This window comes from Pongo pygmaeus, chromosome 5 (assembly GCF_028885625.2).
Source record: "Pongo pygmaeus isolate AG05252 chromosome 5, NHGRI_mPonPyg2-v2.0_pri, whole genome shotgun sequence".
Taxonomy (NCBI): Eukaryota; Metazoa; Chordata; class Mammalia; order Primates; family Hominidae; genus Pongo; species Pongo pygmaeus.
Window position 1 is genome coordinate 9855001 of NC_072378.2, and position 18619 is coordinate 9873619.

The following is an 18619-nucleotide window of genomic DNA, read 5'->3' on the forward strand; positions in this document are numbered from 1 at the left end:
TTTAAGTGGTGTAAATTGCATTTTCCTCCACCCCTTTCTCAATTCAGAGTCTCTCTTTCCTGATGAGATTTTTATCTCTTTAGCTCATGCAAAATAATCCTTCACTCATATTTTACATCAATTCATTCATTACCAGTAGTTAACTTAGTGTATTTATGTAAATGTTAGCATTTTAATAAGTTCACATTAACTTATTAAATTCCTATACTGAATGTCAAAAATTAAATTAAAAAAACAAAATTTCATCACCAGCATCTTCCTACTTCTCATTGATATCTGTTCAGTTTTGAAGATCAGCAAAATCTCTAGAAATCTTAACTATTAATAAATCTACTATGGATAGGCTTTGTGGCTTTTGCCTTCATTTCTATTTAGCAGCTATAATGCAAAGTAACTCTCTAAAGGGACACACTTTTAAAGCATTTTTTTATTGTGATAAGAACAGATGACATGAGATCTACCCTCTTAACACAAGTTTAATCACTGCAGTGTTAACTATCAGCACGATGCTGGACCACGGATCCCTAGAACTTACTCATCTTGAATAACTGAAAGGTAACATGTTTATATGTGTGTTTAAATAGTGCTAAATCAGTTCCTTTTAATAATTTTAGTAAGGTTACCCTATTAAATATATTCAGTAATGTGGAAGAAACAATACTCTGTGATTTGAACAGAAAAAAAAAACCCTGAAAACCTGAAATTTTTAAGAACTGACAGTTTCTGATAAGATTTTCCTTTTCATTAAAAAGCAACAAATATCTTTTGATGCGGACACTCTCAACTTGAAAGGAAATCTACGATAGAGTAGCAAACATGAACAACAACAAACTCATTTATAACCAGTGACAACCGAAACCTATGAAGTTTTTAAAAGAATGTGATTGTTGTCAGAAGGAATCGGGTCCCGCAGTGCAGTTGTTCAGCTCTGGTTGCACTCAAAGCCATGGCTGAGGGGCGCGGGGAGGACTCCTCCAAGGCTGGTGGGCACAGACCAGCAAGAAAGTGAATTCTGCATACTGTACGGATCATCGCTCAGTTCAGGGCAGTCAGATTGCATCTCGGATCAACCAATTGTGCTTCATGAAACCGTCACCCTTCATTTGTGTCTGGCTGTTTTCTTCTGTCCGGCTGTAAACAAGGCCAGCTCTTTTTCTTCCTACGCTTATCTGCAGGGTCAGACCAAGTCAGTGGCCTCAAAGCTCAAGTGAAAGTTCCTTCTTGCAGACAACAGTTCCTGTGCACACTGGGAAGTCACAAAAAGAAGCAACTTTGGAATGACAGAGTTAGGGTCTCTTTTTGGAAACGCATACCTTAGATTCCTACACATACCGGCGTGGCATGGCTCTTCCATGAAATGAAATTAAGTGTTCCTAATATGAACAACTGTTTTTTTCGGCAGATTAGCTCAGCAGATTCATCTTGCTGAGGAGGCGGGGGTGCTAGTGATTGTGTTTTGTTGTTTCACTGCTCTGGGGCTTTGCTTGGATCAGCCAAAAAAGACATGGATAGAAATACTGTCAATCTGGTCCCACTCCAGGAACCTATTCATGCCTGAATTGCTTGGAGGAGTGTAATGATGGCAACATTACAGGAACAGGTATGTTGGATTCCGTTCTCATCCACTTCGGCCACAGTATCGCCTTTACAATAAAGCAAAATACGATTTTGAAGGCACATCATCTCAATCATCAAAGGGAGGGGGTGTCACTGAAGCCCTTTTCGTTGGCAAGTGGCACAAAGGTAATGTTTAGTATTCACTACATTGAATTCTCCTAGCCAGCTGGTGTGTCCCTGTTAAGACTTTCATTTATGCAGCTTGAGCTGGAACCTTTTTTGTTCTCCCAGTCTATTACTTTGTCGATTCAAGGGATAACAGCCAAAGTGAAACAGCTTGCAATTTGCACCTGTCTGCTCTAAGCATTCCATGTTAGATTGCGTGGAGAGCAAACCCTTCACTGCTAATGAGAGTGAGACTGGGTAGGGCTGAATGCAGTTTTGTTGGGGGACTTATAGAATATCTTAGGGTTTTTTATTTTTTATTTTTTTTTGGTAACTGATTTGATGAGGATCTCCCCATTTTCATGTTTAGAGTCGCTGGGGTAAGAGAAAAATACAATTCAAAAAAAAACAAAAACAAAACACAAACACATAAAGTTGTGTACTCTTTAAAGAAAATTTTAAGTGTCACATAACTAAGAATGGAATTAATATTCAGCCTGAGTTGCCTCAGATAAGAAAGCAAGTAGTTAAATGCTAAATTATTTCCATGTGGGTGTAAACATAAAATACCTACAGAGACCTTTACTTCGTAGCATTGGCAAGGAAAGAAAGCAAATTTAAAAAATTTTTAGGCATATTCCAGAAATAGGACTAGTTTTGGTAATAATGTCAAGGGCCTAAAAATAAACTTGAGATTTCTGCTTAGATTGCCTTTGAAAATTTAAGCTGCTGAATCCGAAACAAAAATTCAAGGGTGTCACTTCAAAATCATACCTAGATAGATAGAAACATCTTTATCCAACTCATCATCATGTCACTCACAGAATGAATTCTCCACAATTGCACAAATGTCAGCACCTATGATTCTCCCAAATCTTTTCCCAGTTCTCTGCATTCCCCCAGCTTTGATTCTTTCAAGGAATTATATCAGTGGATTACCATCTATTTTGAAAGAATTAAACTCGTTGAGATGAAAGAGTTTTAATCATGGCTTATGACATTCCCCCCCAAACCTAGGGATATTTAAAAAATCAAAATAATGATGTTTGAATTATTAGGCAAAATATTCTCAAAGATGATCCAAAATTTAGTAAACTAAAAAAAAAAAAAAAGCCTAATAATCTATTTATCAAAGGATCTGTGCTACATTTGGATTCTAAACATTCCCCGCACTGGCACTTCCTGTTGAAATAATAACTTATATGATGACGGGTTAAGTGAAGTCAAAGTGGTCGCAAATGTGTCCTCCTAGTAATTAATATATTTGAATCTAGTTGTTGGCCCACATCTGGCCTGACAGATAACGTTCCAGCTTGTTCAGCGACAACCCTTTCAGCACAGCGTTAAGAGTCCTGCCAGCCTTTGCAGAGTCTGGTCAGGTCAAAGGGTTGAGCCATGTGTAATTCAGAACAGAGGAGGTCCCACGGTCACGCCACAAAAACAATTACACTACTTATTTCACTCTAGTCCTCGCCCAAAATTCACAAGCGTCACAGTTTCAGTGCAGCCAATCTGATTCTGCCCCTAGGCGATAAGCCACATGAAAATATGTGGTGCTGTGTTTATAAATCTAATCAAAAATAGAAACAGCGGACAGGCACCATGAGGTCCTACTATGGATCATGGGAATCCTTGGGAATTCTGAGGCACTTTTGTTTCTCTTCCATAGACTCTCTTTTGCTACGACGTTGCCTGCTACACTCGTTAATCATCCTCTTTACTCGTGAGTGCTACAAAGGAGGCTACATTTCTACTCACTTCTATACTTTCCATCCATGGAAAACGAAAAGTCAAGCTTGAAAGCCTGGCTTTTAAAGGAAAAAAAATTAAGGAGGGGCCTACTGTGACATCAACCTTACCTCTCTCTCCATGTTCTCAGCTTCTTGCCCTTGGCAATGCACAGATTTCAATCCAGTCTCTCTAAAAAAGAAAAATAATATTTAAAAACCAAGGTAAATTGACCCAACCATGAGCTATGTTAAGCAACGTGGGATTGGAGAGCTACAGTGCTACTTAACGGTTCCGAAAAATCTAAGTATAAAGTCAACAGGATATAAGCTGGTGTCTTACTTTTATTGTTGTTGCTCATTTCTTAAGCGAGATTCCTAATAAACTGAGGGTCAGTCAATATTCTCAAAATGTTTTACAAAGGCAATCTCTAGGAAAACTTCAGATTTGATTTAGATGCTTAAATGTCCTATTTTATGCCCCAAAAGTGACAAATTCAGATTGCATTGAAGTTACAATGACAACTTGCTGCTGCATACCTTAGGTACCTGTACTGTTTATCATTTAAAAGTTATGATCCGGTTTTGCAACAGTCATAAGTAGATAATATCTGATAAAGTCAATGATAAATATGTGTACTGAGGGGCTAAGCAGATTAAACCCTGAGAATATCACCCAGCAAAGATATAAAATATAAAAATTATAATGAAAGGAAATGTGGTTCTAACACTCATAAAACTCCTTAAAGTCATACAATAAATTATGAAGGTCAATCTGCAAATGATTACATTTGATATTATTTTAATTGACAGAAATACTACACCAGAATACAGTCTGGGCCAAGATAATTAGAATAAATGGAATTTTTTTAATGAATGATGATCCCAGCATTTATTAAATTATTGTAAACATTCACCAGAATAATCTTTTAGGCCATATATGGTGGCTCACATTTATAATCCTAGTACTTTGGGAGGCCAAGGCGGGTGGATTGCTTGAGCTTAGGAGTTTGAGACCAGCCTGGGCAATATAGTGAGACACCCATCTCTACAAAAAATATAAAAATTAGCCAGGCATGGTGGCACATGCCTGGAGTCCCAGCTTGGGAGGCTGAGGTGGGGGGCTGGCTTGAGCCTGTGAGACAGAGGTTGCGGTGAGGTGATATCGTGCCACTGCATTCCAGCCTGGGTGACAGAGCCAGACCCTGTCTCAAAAAAAAAAAAAAAGAAAAAAAAAATTCTTTTAAACTTTAAACTCGAAGTTTGCCCTTTTGAGATGGTTATCAGTATTTGACAGTAAAATAAAGCCCATCATGTATGAATGATACATGTGACACTTTTCTTATTCAGAGCTATCTATTATTGTTTTAAAAATTACTTTTTCAAAGTCGAGCTATCTATTATTGTTTTCAAAAATTGAATAGTATAAATGTTGAAAAATGAAAGATTTTAGTCCTTCTAGTGCTAATTTAAAAACTCCTACTGTTTTATGTAAAAGTAACATAAGAATTTTAAAGATTATATTGAATTACTTCCTAAAGTAAGTGAAAGACATGTAAAATTATTTAAAAGAAAAAACCAGTGTCAAGATTTTAAAAATTTAAACAATTAGCAGAAATTGAAGTTTGACTTGCTTGTGTTTTCCACAGCACAGTGACTGAAGAGTAATTCAAAAATATCTACTTCTAGGAACATATGTGGAGCAGAATTTTTTTCCCTTGAATTTGGCCTTAATCTAACAGTCAATATCTGTCTTTGAAAATGTTTGTAATTTGTAACATTGCTCAAGTTATTGTCATCATAAATTTGTTCTGCAGACATATAACCCAAAGTGTATAAGCCAAAAAGCCCAGGTTGCCTCTATTAACATAAATAGAATGCTCAGGAAACTTCAAATAAGGCAGACCACTTGTCTTCCTTCATAGATGGCTGCATTTTAAATGCCTTTCTGCACAAATATTCAGAATGCAGTCTCAGCAGAGTAAGACCCAATATAATTGTAAAATAAGATCAAAATTCCTCATTATCTCAGACAAAATGTAGAGTTGAATCCAGAAGGCAGCTTGATAGAAGTGAGTGTTGTATCATTTTAAAAAGCTGCTGTCACCAGGGGAGGCGTACAGCTAGCTGTCTATTGCCCTGTCTCAGGAACGACAAGAGTGGCTCAGGGTGCCTCCCCACTTGGGAGTCTCTGACAGGTTCGATTAGGCATTATTTCAATAAAGAATGTCAGTCACTGAGTTTGTATGAGCTGGAATTTGGGGGTTGTAGTCAGACCCTCACAAATGGGGTACAACCAGCAGAATATGGGTGATGAAAAGCAAATGACCCATCCTGAGCCAAGGAAAATCAGTAAACATGTGACCTGGCTTTAGAGCACGAACAGATTTCGGCAAGCTGTTGGCTGTGATGGATATACTGACACATGAAAATGTGTCCCCAGTGCAATTCCTCAGGGCTTAGTTCAGAGACCTCAAAAGTGGGAAAGAATTGTTAAAAGGTGGAAAACGGCCCTCCAGCTCCTAAGGAGCTCTGGCAAGTGGTAGGGATAGAGAAAAGAGGTACGAGGCTGGGTTCCAGCGACCAGAGGAGCTGGATCAATATAGAATGCAGGGACCCAATAAATATGTGCACAGGCAGCCCAGTGAACTTTGAGGAATAGACAGTCAAATGGGAAAAGAGAAATGGAAGAAACACGTGAGCAAAGAGTGGTGAAGAAAATGAGAACAAGTTCATAGGACAATGAGTAGATTCTGTCAGTATGTAATAATTTCAACAAGTTAGTGATTATTAATGATCAGCTACTAAAGGATGACAGCGTGCTGGCAGCCCTCGCAGCCCTCACTCGCTCTTGGCGCCTCCTTGGCCTCAGTGTCCACTCTGGCCATGCTCGAGGAGCCCTTCACCCCGCCACTGCGCTGTGGGTACCCCTCTCTGGGCTGGTTGAGGCTGGAGCCGGCTCCCTCAGCTTGCTGGGAGGCATGGAGGGAGAGGCTCGGGCGGGAACCAGGGCTGCCTGCAGTGCTTGTGGGCCAGCTAGAGTTCCGGATGGGCGTGGGCTTGGCAGGCCCCACACTCGGAGAGGCCGGCTGGCCCCCGCCAGCCACGGGCAGTGAGGGGCTTATCACCGGGGCCAGCAGCTGCGGAGGGTGCACCGGGTCCCCCAGCAGTGCCTGCCTACCAACGCTGCGCTGCATTTCTCCCAGAGCCTTAGCTGTCTCCCCGCGGGGCAGGGCTGGGACGTGCAGCCCGCCATGCCTGAGCCTCCCCATCCCCCACCCCCCGCCCCCACCCCCAGCTCCTGGGCAGCCCCAGCCTCCCCAACGAGCACCGCCCCCAGCTCCACAGCACGGGGTCCCATCGACCGCCCAAGGGCTGAGGAGTACAGGCGCAAGGCACCGCACTGGCAGGCAGCTCCACCTGCGGCCCCAGTGAGGGATCCACTGAGTGAAGCCAGCTGGGCTCCTCAGTCTACTAGGGACTTGGAGAACCTTTATGTCTAGCTAAGGGATTGTGAATACACCAATCAGCACTCTGTGTCTAGCTCAAGGTTTGTAAATGCACCAGTCAGCACCCTGTGTCTAGCTCAAGGTTTGTGAATGCACCAATCAGTGCTCTGTGTCTAGCTAATCTAGTGGGGACTTAGAGAACTTTTGTGTCTAGGTCAGGGATTGTAAATGCAACAATCAGCACCCTGTCAAAACGGACCAATCAGCTCTCTGTAAAACAGAGCAGTCAGCTCTCTGTAAAATGGACCAATGAGCAGGATGTGGGTGGGGCCAGATAAGGGAATAAAAGCAGGCTGCCCCAGCCAGCAGTGGTAACCCCCTCCTGTCCCCTTCCACGCCATGAAAGCTTTGTTCTTTTGCTGTTTGCAGTGAATCTTACTGCTGCTTGCTTTTTGGGTCTGCATTGCCTTTATGAGCTGTAACACACACCAGGAAGATCTGCAGCTTCACTCCTGAGCCAGCGAAATCACAAACTCACCAGAAGAAAGAAACTCCTAACACATCCGAACATCAGAAGGAACAAAGGCCAGACACACTGTGTTTAAGAACTGCAACACCCATGGCGAGGTTCTGTGGCTTCATTCTTGAAGTCAGTGAGATCAAGAACCCACCAATTCCGGACACATTACCACATTCCTTTTGAAACGCAAAAAAACTACTGCTCAAGTAACTGGCAAAATATGAAGCCAATCAGAAAATGGATTGATTTGCTAAACAAACTATAAGACCTTCACTGTGGGCCAGGTGCAGTGGCTCACGCCTGTTATCTCAGCACTTTGAGCAACTGAGTGGATTGCCTGAGGTCAGGAGTTTGAGACCAGCCTGGCCAACATGGTGAAACCTTGTCTCTACTGAAAATACAAAAATTAGCCAGGCATGGTCGTGCATGCCTGTAATCCCAGCTACTCGGGAGGCAGAGGCAGGAGAATAACTTGAACCTGGGAGGTGAGAGTTGCAGTGAGCCGAGATTGAGCCACTGCCCTCCAGCCTGGGTGACAGAGCAAGAACAAGACTTCCGTCTAAAAAAAAAAAAAAAAGACGTTCACTGTCAAAAAAAAACCCTCCAAAGCAGCTAGCTTAAAAAAAAAAGAAAAAGAAATTATAAACACTATAAATTTACCAAAAATAATAATAATAACTTTATGCTTTATCAGGAATCCTAGACTTAATAAATAAACGGGCACCACTGCAAAACTCACACTGTGGCTGCAGGTTTGGATCACAGTGTAGCATGTTTATAGAAATACAAGTGGCCTACAATAGGGATCATTTTCTAAAAGCCAGTCTCCAACTTGCAAGCAGATTAATAACTTCAATATCCCCTACTTGCAAGTAACCTGTTAGCCACATTCTCTTGAGTCCAGGTTAATAAGCACTGCTGATTTGTATAGTCATTTTGTTGTTTGTTGATTTGAAGGCTGATTTTAAAACGGCTTTCACTGAAATTATTGGCCTTATATTGCAAATTAAGCCTTGGAATTGCCAGATCTCTGACGACTGGTTCATTGCTTCCAGAGAAGGGAATTAACATGGCTACAGCTGTCGTTTCATTGCATTTCTCTTCTCAAGCAGACCAGCAAGGGCAAAGATGGTATTTAACAGAGGTCACAAGCCAGATTCTGTCTGCAGAAACATTTTGTTTAACCTCCACAGTGATTTTTAAAATGTTGAGCCAATATTTAAAAATAAGAAAGTTGCCACTTAAAATAGAAATCCAATTTCTGATTTGTCTTGGAAAATTAAAAGCTTTGGCAACATAGAGTCAGCATTCATGGTTGGCAGCAATTGGCCAGAGGTGAGTGGCAGCAGCGTGCTTTTCAGGCAATATTCTCCAGGCCCATGGTTCCCATTCTCCCTACTGCAGACCACAAACCAAAATGTCCTCTCCATTAAGGCGTCGTTTTAGTCATTGCTACATCCTTGGAACGAAGAGCAGAGCCTCGGAAGCAGTGGGTGCTTGAAAAATATTTATGTAATGTTGAATGAAGTGATCTCAAGGCAGATAGGTAATATTCATGGGTGGCTCTAAGACAATAGGGAGTGTCCAGGAGCCCTCACAATGTATGCCCCAATTTTAAAAACTCTGCCAATCCTTAGCTTGAACTGCTGTTTTTCTTATAAAGAAAGATTTTCCCCTGTCACTAACAAAAGCAGGGCCACAAGTGTCAAGGAAAACGAAAGCCCACATAGACCCCACACACTTTACTCATTTATGTTTCTTGCCTGGCCCCTACAGGCATCCGAATTTGAAACTTCTGAGAGACAGATGAGAGGAGGCCTGGTACCCACGATGACAAACTGCTCCACCATCATTCTCCCCCTCATCCTGCCCAGTAGTTTTCTGCACTACTGTCTAAATCTACATTGAGGAATAAGTAAAAAGAGGAATATAAACCCTGCCTTGGAGAGTCAATAGTTAAACTTAACACACCATCACTCTACATAGGAGTAAGAACAGCAGTGTGGAATGGACTGGCATGTATGGTTAAGAAAGAACTGGTTTGGCTGGGCGTGGTGGCTCACACCTGTAATCTCAACACTTTGGGAGGCAGAGGCAGGCAGATCACAAGGTCAGGAGATCGAGACCATCCTGGCTAACGTGGTGAAACCCCGTCTCTACTAAAAATACAAAAAATTAGCCGGGCATGGTGGCGGGCACCTGTATTCCCAGCTACTCGGGAGGCTGATGCAGGAGAATGGCATGAACCCGGGGGATGGAGCTTGCAGTGAGCCGAGATCGCACCACTGCACTCCAGCCTGGGAGACAGAGCAAGACTCCGTCTCAAAAAAAAAAAAAAAAAAAAGAAAGAACTGGTTCAAATCTCCTGCATGCAGAGGAGTTGTTTAACCTCTGAAAGTCTCCAGTTTCTCTACAGGATATTTGAGAAATTTTTAAGATTGTGTATATCAGACTTCCAGCTTCCACTTAAGGTGTCCAAAGCTGGAAAGGGCATCATTCCCAAAAGTAAAGCAATAAATATCCTAAGTAATCTGCAAATTTACCAATGCTATTAAACTCATCAGAGAGCTGAGGTCATAGGGTGACAGATTAATCCCAAACCTAGAGACAGTAAAGTGCCTCCAAGGAGTGACAGGACGCAAGCACTTGCTTACTGGAGCAGGTAGGAAACCCCTTGCGAATCAGTAAGAAGAATTCACCCAAAAATTGTCAAAAATGTCTAAAGTCTGAATGTGGATTTAGTTAATGGTATAGAACTTGTGGGATCTTCAGACACAAGGGAAATTCACATCTACTCACAGCCTCTTCTCCATAGACCTTCTGGGTGCTCAGAATAAATACTGGGGCAAGGTGAGAGCTCAGAGTGGTGGATCCAAATGGGGGGAAACTTTGCCTCCAAGGGGACATTTGGCAATGTCTGGAGATATTTTTGATTGTCACAACTAGAGGGATCTGGTGGTTAGAGGCCAGTAATGTGGCTAAACATCCTACAATACATAGATGAGCCCACTACGACAATGAATTGCCCAATCCATAATATCAATAGAGCTGCTATTGAGAAACCCTGGTCCAGAGAAAGCTTCCCCAGTGATGCAGGTTTTGTGGAGAGGAAGAGAAGCCACTACAGAAAAGCACAAAGCCTTAACTGAATATTTCACCTCTACCTCTTCTAAGGAAAAGAAGCCTCATCTGTTGGAAGGGCAGTGAACCCTGTTGTACCAAGCCACAGATTAAGACTCTTTGCAGCTGGGAGAAGAGAATACAAACATACCCTGTAACCCTGTGGTAGGAGCAAGAAAATTTCTTGGCCTGAATTATTAGAGGTCTCCTACTTAAGGCAGAGGGACAGGATCACTGAGATGGCCCCATCCCAGAGACCCAGAGACACAGCTCCGGCTTAATTCTGAGAAGAATATCCACACAGTCTACCATCAGGCTAGCAAGCACTGAATAGCCAGTAATGTCAATGTCCTGGTGGAAGAGGAGCAAAAACATAAAGAGTGACGCTGTCTAAAGGAAAGTTGCAAAGAAAGGACTTAAATATGGCCAGGCGTGGTGGCTCACGCCTGTAATCCCAGCACTTTGGGAGGCCGAGGCAGGCAAATCACGAGATCAGGAGATCGAGACTATCCTGGCTAACATGGTGAAACCCCATCTCTACTAAAAATACAAAAATTAGCCAGACGTGGTGGCACGTGCCTGTAGTCCCAGCTACTCGGGAGGCTGAGACAGGAGAATCGCTTGAACCTGGGAGGTGGAGGTTGCGGTGAGCCAAGATAGCACCACTGCACTCCAGCCTTGGCAACAGAGCAAGGCTCCATCTCAAAAAAAAAAGGGGGGCTTAAACTTGAACCTTAAGCCAACACTGAAGAAACTTCTCCTATTAACAGCCACCACTCTAAGCATGAGTTAAGACTAGAAGAGTTCTCAGCCTGTGACACACTGATGATAGCCTTAACAACAACAACAACCACACCCAGCTCAAGTCCTGTCCTGGCTAGACAGACTGACCCCCACTCATTGAAAGACTAACAAAATAAAAGGCGTGCCATTTCTGGGTATAAAGAATGTTTATCTCAGTCTCTACTGTCCTACCCAAAATGAGCAGCTTCCCAATAAAGTCAGGTGACAAATAAAAAAATAAAGGGGGAGTGGAGGGGAGGGGGCAGTCTGTCAGATAGACAAAGCAATCAAGAGAAGCAGAATCAGATGTGATCCAGGTGTTGAAAATGTCAGATAATTAAAAATAATGTGATTAATGTGTTAAAGGCCCTAATATAAAAGGTGGACAACATACCTGACTAGATGTGGAATTTCAGCAGAGAGATGGAAACTGTAAGAAAGAATTAAATGAAAATGTTAGAAATAGTATGGTATGCAGAATGCTATCAACAACCTCATTAGTAGTCTCAACATGACTGAGGATAGAATTAGAATCAGTTGAACTCAAACTGTCACCAATAGAAATTACTCAAATTTAACTGCAAAGATTTTTTTTAATGAGTTAAAAAAAAAAAGTTAATGCAGAGGATCCAAGAGTGATGGGACCAATTCAAATAATTGGACATACCTGTAATTTTGAATGCAAAAGGAGAAGGGAGCACAGGGTAGAAAAACCACTGAAGGGATGGTGGCTAGGAATTCCCTCAAATTAGTGATGGACACCAAAACTCACATTCGAAGGAACTCAGAGAAGACCAACTAGCATAAAACACACCTGGATATATCATCTATAAACTACTAAAAACCAACAGCAAAGAAAAAATCTTGAGGGCAGACAGAGAAGAGAGGCATATCACACACAGAGGAACACACATACAAATTACAGCAGACAATTAAAAACTATGTGAACCAGAAGGCAGTAAAGGAAACATCTTTACAGAAAAAAAATCATAAATACAAAATTTTATACCCCAAAAAATATCCTTCAGAAATTATGATGTGGGGCCGGATGTGGTGGCTCACACCTGTAATCCCAACACTTTGGGAAGCAGAGGTGGGTGGATCACCAGAGGTCAGGAGTTCGTGACCAGCCTGGCCAACATGGCAAAACCCGGTTTCTACTAAAAATACACAAAAATTAGCCAGGTGTGGTGGCGTGCACCTGTAATCCCAGCTACTCCAGAGACTGAGGCAGAAGAATTGCTTGAACCCGGGAGGTAGAAGTTGGCAGTGAGCCAAGATCGCACCACTACACTCCAGCCTGGGCAACAGAGCAAGACTCCGTCTCCAAAAAAAAAAAAAAACACAGAAATGATGATGTGGGATATGAACATGGTAGAATGAAGATTGTCAAAACTCAGCCTTCAAAAAACAATTATAAAATTGCAAGAAGAAAAGGGTCTAAAACAGTAATCTCAGTGCTCTGGAAAACGACCAGAGGTGAAAAACAAATAAAGAAAAACATTCATTAATGTAAAACTGCTCAAATTAAGGCATGAATTGGGGGAGTCCACGGCATTCTTGGTTGAGGTTCCTCCAGTCCCCCACTACCCCGACCAGTGTTGTAAAGTTGCCAGGGAAAGTCTGGCCAAAAAAAACCAACAATTTCACTGTTGGAGGGAGATGACTTCATTTGATGCTAGGGCAGAAAATCCACACCCGGTTGTATTGTAAGAGGAAGTAGCAAACTAAAGGGAAGCAAATGATGAAAGCCCATGGCTCTACCACCCTGAATTGCAGTCCCCCTTGGGTGGAGCAGTGAAAAATTTGACTAATCATTAATTTGGCAGGAAGAATCTAGAGATGAGAGGGCCAAAGAAGGGCTGGCTGATTGCTCCTCAGGTCTCTGGCTAACTGGGAGGCTGTGCACACGTGCAGGGAAGACTCAAGAGGGCCCAACTGTCTACACATCCAGCATGGACTTGGATGCTATGTAAGTCTACAGGAAAGACCCAGGAGGGCCTGGCAGAAAGTAAACTCTGTGAACGTCTGAAAACTGTCTGAATGTTGAATGGGCTCCCAAACCCTCCCACAGATCAATCAGCAGAAGATGGAATTCTTACGGTCAAGGTGTTTGAGGACAATCATTGGTTGACTACCAAACTATGCAGACACAGAGGAGCCACTAGAAAGTCAGCATAAACTTAACCTTTAAATTTTTCTTAAAATAAACAGAGACATCAGCAGCCACATATCATGGGGAAGACAGATTCAACAGTTTACGTTCCGGCAAGTTACTAAAACCAGAACAAAAGAAAACAAGCAAAACAATAACAACACACAAAAAGCAACAATAACAGCACTCAAAGAAAAAAATCAGAATTATATTTGCTACAATATATTATCTAAGATGTCTGGTTCTTGCCAAAAATTTACAAGACAGAAAAAAAGGAAAGTGTGACCTATATTCAGGGAACTAAGCTGTCAATAAAAATTAACTCTGAGTGGATAAGGAGGTTGCGTTTAGCGGACAAAGACTTCAAAGCATTTATTATAACTATGTTCAAAGAATTAAAAGAAGCCATGTTTAAAGAATTAAAGAAAAATATCTGACAGAATTAAAATAAAATATGATAAAGAAAAAATATAGTTTTAAAAATAAGAAATTAAAAAAAAAATCATTAACACTCATACACAAAAATTAACCCCAAATGGGTCATAGTCCTAAATGTAAAAGCTAAAACTATTAAAATTCTAGGTGAAAGTTTTTGTGACTTTGGCGGTCTTATTCACAATTAATTATGAGAACAAAGGTACAATCCCTAAAAGAAAAAAATTGAAAAAACAACCTTCAAAATTAAAAACATATTATTACAAGTTTAGCTGCTCAAAACACCCAATTTATTGCTTCACGATGCTATAGTTCAAAAGTCTGCCAGGGTATGGCTGGTTTGTGCTCAAACTGAAATCAAAATGTCAGCTGGCTACACCGTTATCTGAAGCATGGGGCCATTCATGTTATTCATGTTATTGACAGGATTCAGTTGTTTTCACCTTTAGGGCTGAAAGCCTCCCTTCCTTGCTGACTGTCAGTTAGGAGCCACATTTAGCTTCTAGAGGTAGCCACATTCTACATCCTGTGACCCACTCCATCTTCAAGCCAGCAATGGTGTGTACATCAAAACCTTCTTATGCTTTGAATCTCTCTGGCTTCTCTTTCTATCACCACCCAGAGAAAACTTTCTGGTTTGAAAGGGCTTGTGTGACAAAATTTATCCTACCTACATAATCTCTGTATCTTAAGATCGACTGATTGATACTTTAATTACTGCAAAATCCCTTCACATCAGTACCTAGATTAGTTATTGGATATCCAGAGGACAGGAAACTTGGAGAGACATGTTTAAAATTATGCTTACATAAGTGTAGCACGGGAAGGAAAAAAAAAGAAAAAAAAAGGCTTACCAAAACATCATTAAGAAGGGAAAAGACAAGCCACAGACTGGGAGAGACTATTTTTGAATTTACATACCTAATAGATAACTTATATTCAGAATATATAAACACCACTTACAATTCAATAATAAGATGGCAAGCAACCCAGTTAGAGGATGGACAAAAGATATGAATAGACATTTGCTAAGAAGATATATGAATAGCTAATGAGCACATGAAAAGATGCTGAACATCATTAGTCAATGCCATTCCCAGGCATTTCCCCAAATGAAATATAAACATATTTCATACACAAAAATCCATACACGAATATTTTTAATGGCTTTATTTTAATTTCTAAAAAATAGAAACAACACTGATTAATGTCCCCCAGCTGGTGAATGGATAAACCATGGTAAAGCATGCAATAGAATACTATTCAGTAATAAAAGACATAAATCTTAAAGGTGAAGGAATACAGACTCAAAGCCTACAAAATGTTTAATTCCATATATGCCTTGCTGGAAAAGTCAAAACATAGCGACAGAAAATATATCAGTGGTTACAAGGGCTAGGGCAAAGGGATAATTTGGCTACAAAGGAATGAAAGGGAATCCAGCATAAATGAGGAGGAAAGTAATCGAATTCTTTCATATTTTGATCATAGTTGTAGTTACCTGAATGTATGCATTTGTCAAAATTCACAAAACTGTATACTAGAAAGGATGAATTTGACTGTATGTTAGTTACAGCTTCATCTTAAGAAAGAGAAACCTAATGTATATAAATTGCTCAGGAAAGAGTAGACTAAACTTTTTTTTCTAATTTTCATCAAAGAAATAAATGTTTATGACAAGAAATAAAATACAACAAAATGGTTAATATAAATCTGCCCCCCACCCTGTTTTTTACCCACCCCAATTCATAACTCATAGAGGTGAATAGTTTTCATCTATTATGATTTTTGTTTGATGTGATGGTTAATTCTATAACTGTAATTAATATAATTAATGCAATGGTGTGTATCTTATCATTGATATCATGTATATATTATATTGAAATAATAAAGAGTAATAAAGTATTTAAATTATAATTTCTTATGTTTTTTATGTTATATTTCTTATGTTGTTTTCTTAATCTTGTCATAGATTAGGGGTTGGATGGTGTTACCCAAAAAAAAGTCAACATTCTAACCCCCAGTACATGTGAACATGACCTTATTTGTATATAGGGTGATCTGGCTTCTCTTTCTATCACCATCCAGAGAAAACTTTCTGGTTTGAAAGGGCTTGTGTGACAAAATTTATCCTACCTACATAATCTCTGTATCGTAAGATTCACTGATTGATACTTTAATTACTGCAAAATCCCTTCACATCAGTATGAGTTAAGATGAACTCATACTAGAGTTCAGTTCAGCATGAGTTCAGATGAACTCATACTGCAGATGAGTTCAGATGAAATCATTAAGGTGACCCATAGTCAAATGCAACTGTTTGCTTATAAAAAGTGGAAATTTGGTGACAGAGACAGAACTGCACACAGGAAGAAAACCATGTGAATATGAAGAAAGAGATGGGGGTGATGCCTCCACAAGCCACGGAATGCCAAAGACTGCCAGCAGTCACCAGAAGCTATGGGGAGGCATGGAACAGATAGTTCCTCACAACCGTTAGAAAGAACTGACCCTGCTGACACCTTGATTTTAGACTTCCAGCCTCCAGAACAGAGAGAGAATAAATCTCTGTTGTTTAAGCTGCCCAGTTTGAGCTACTTTGTTATGACAGTCCTAGCAAAGTATATTAATTTGGTATATTACCATGAATGATTAAAATGTATTTTATTTATACTATTCTTTTTTTCTCTTCTCTCCACATCACTTCCAATTATGTAAGTTACTGGGTATCAAGATTTCATGTCTTCTAATGGTTGCATTAAATAATATCAAACCTTTATTTGTTATATCATAGCCTCTACAGAGAATTGCCTCACTTCTTTCAAAGCATGAGCATTTTAAGGCCCACACCCTTTCTACCATTTCTTCCCAACATCTCTCTCCAAATCTCTCTCAACTATACCATTACTTTGAATTTTCAGGTTGAATATATACATTCTGTCATAACCATAATAATCACAATAACATTTTGTGCTTTTGTTAATTTAAATTTGATTTTTATATTTTGAGGTCAAATGTCACGTTTTATTAATTATATAGGGTATAATTGAACACTTCTGCAAGTCAAAGTAATAAAAACTGCACTAGTAATTCTGGATGCCTTTATAGAAACTTACACATGGAATATGGCATGTAGATCCTGATGGAGTTAGAAGTCTATAAAAGAGAGCTAAAATGTAGATTCCTTGATGGTACTAAATAAGGTTGACCCTAGAAAAATCATCAAATAGTAAATAAAAATTCATTATATAGGCATACTTTGTCTTCAAAAAGCCTCACTTTCTCCAAATTCTATTTCATATTTTCCCAAAATGCTAAACTTTTTTTTTTTTTTTTTTTTGAGGAGTCTTGCTATGTCACCCAGGCTGGAGTGCAGTGGTGTGATCTTGGCTCATTGCAACCTCCGCCTCCCCAGTGCAAGCGATTCTCCTGCATCAGCCTCCCAAGTAGCTGGGACTACAGACACATGCCACCACACCCAGCTAATTTTTTTTTTTTTTTTTTTTTTTTTTTTTTTTAGTAGAGATGGGGTTTCACCATGTTGGCCAGGATGGTCTCGTTCTCTTGACCTTGTGATCCACCCACCTTGGCTTCCCAAAGTGCTGGGATTACAGGCGTGAGCAACGGTGCCTGGCCCCAAAATACTATACTTTTATTTTCCAAGTTAAGAGAAAATCAAGAAATCCATTCATGCTAGTATGTAAATGATTCTTAATGGTCCTTCCAAGGCAACATTTATAATTTTTTTAAACTTTTATTTTAAGTTCAGGGGTACATGTGCAGGTTTGTTACATAGGTAAACTTGTGTCATGAGGGTTTGTGTACAGATTATTTCATCACCCAGGAATTTAGCCTAGTATCCATTCTTTTTTTTCTGTTCCTCTCCTTCCTCCAACACTGCACCTTCCAATAGGCCCCAGTGTGTGTTGCTCCCCTCGATGTGTCCATGTGTTCTCATCATTTAGCTCCCACAATAGCCATTATTATTATTATTATTAGCTCCCATAGTAACCATTCTGATTGGTGTGAGATGCTATCTCATTGTGATTTGATTTGCATTTCTCTAATGATCAGTGATGTTGAGCTTATTTTTCATATGATTGTTGGCCACATGTATGTCTTTTTTTGAAAAGTGTCTATTCATGTCCTTTTTCCACTTTTTTGTGGGATCGTTTGTTTTTTCTTGTAAATTTAAGCTTCTTATAGATGCTGGATATTAGACCTTTGTCAGACACAGACTTTGAAAACATTTTCTCCCATTCTATAGGTTGTTCACTCTTTTGATAGCTTCTTTATTTTCATTATGCAGAAGCTCTTCCATCCCATTTGTCAATTTTTGCTTTTGTTGCAATTGCTTTTGGCGTCTTTGTCACTAAATCTTTACCCGTGCCTATGTCTTGAGTGGTCTTGCTTAGGTGGTCTTCCAGCGTTTTTACAGTTTTGGGTTTTACATTTACATCTTTAATCCATCTCATGTTCATTTTTGTACATAGTGTAAAGAAGAGGTCCAGTTTCAGTCTTCTGCAAATGGCTAGCCAGTTATCCCAGCAACATTTGTTAAATAGTGAATCCTTTCCCCATTGCTTGTTTTTGTCAGGTTTGTCGAAGATCAGATAGTTGAAGGTTGGCGGTTGTATTTCTGGGTTCTCTATTCTGTTCCATTGGGCTATGTGTCTGTTTTTGTCCCAGTATCATGCTGTTTTGGTTA

The 18619-nt window shown here is 40.1% G+C and overlaps 1 protein-coding gene across 1 annotated transcript in view; it reads right to left on the reverse strand.

Annotated features, from left to right (window-relative positions):
- Positions 1-18619, reverse strand: part of LOC129037853 (orofacial cleft 1 candidate gene 1 protein) — a 164804-nt gene that overhangs the window by 38422 nt on the left and 107763 nt on the right. The window contains exons 2-3 of the mRNA XM_054490057.1: positions 11716-11751; positions 3582-3642 (exon numbers count right to left, since the gene is read on the reverse strand). Of these exons, the coding sequence (XP_054346032.1) occupies positions 3582-3593 (12 nt within the window). The 5' untranslated portion in view covers positions 3594-3642; positions 11716-11751. The remainder of the gene's footprint in view (positions 1-3581; positions 3643-11715; positions 11752-18619) is intronic.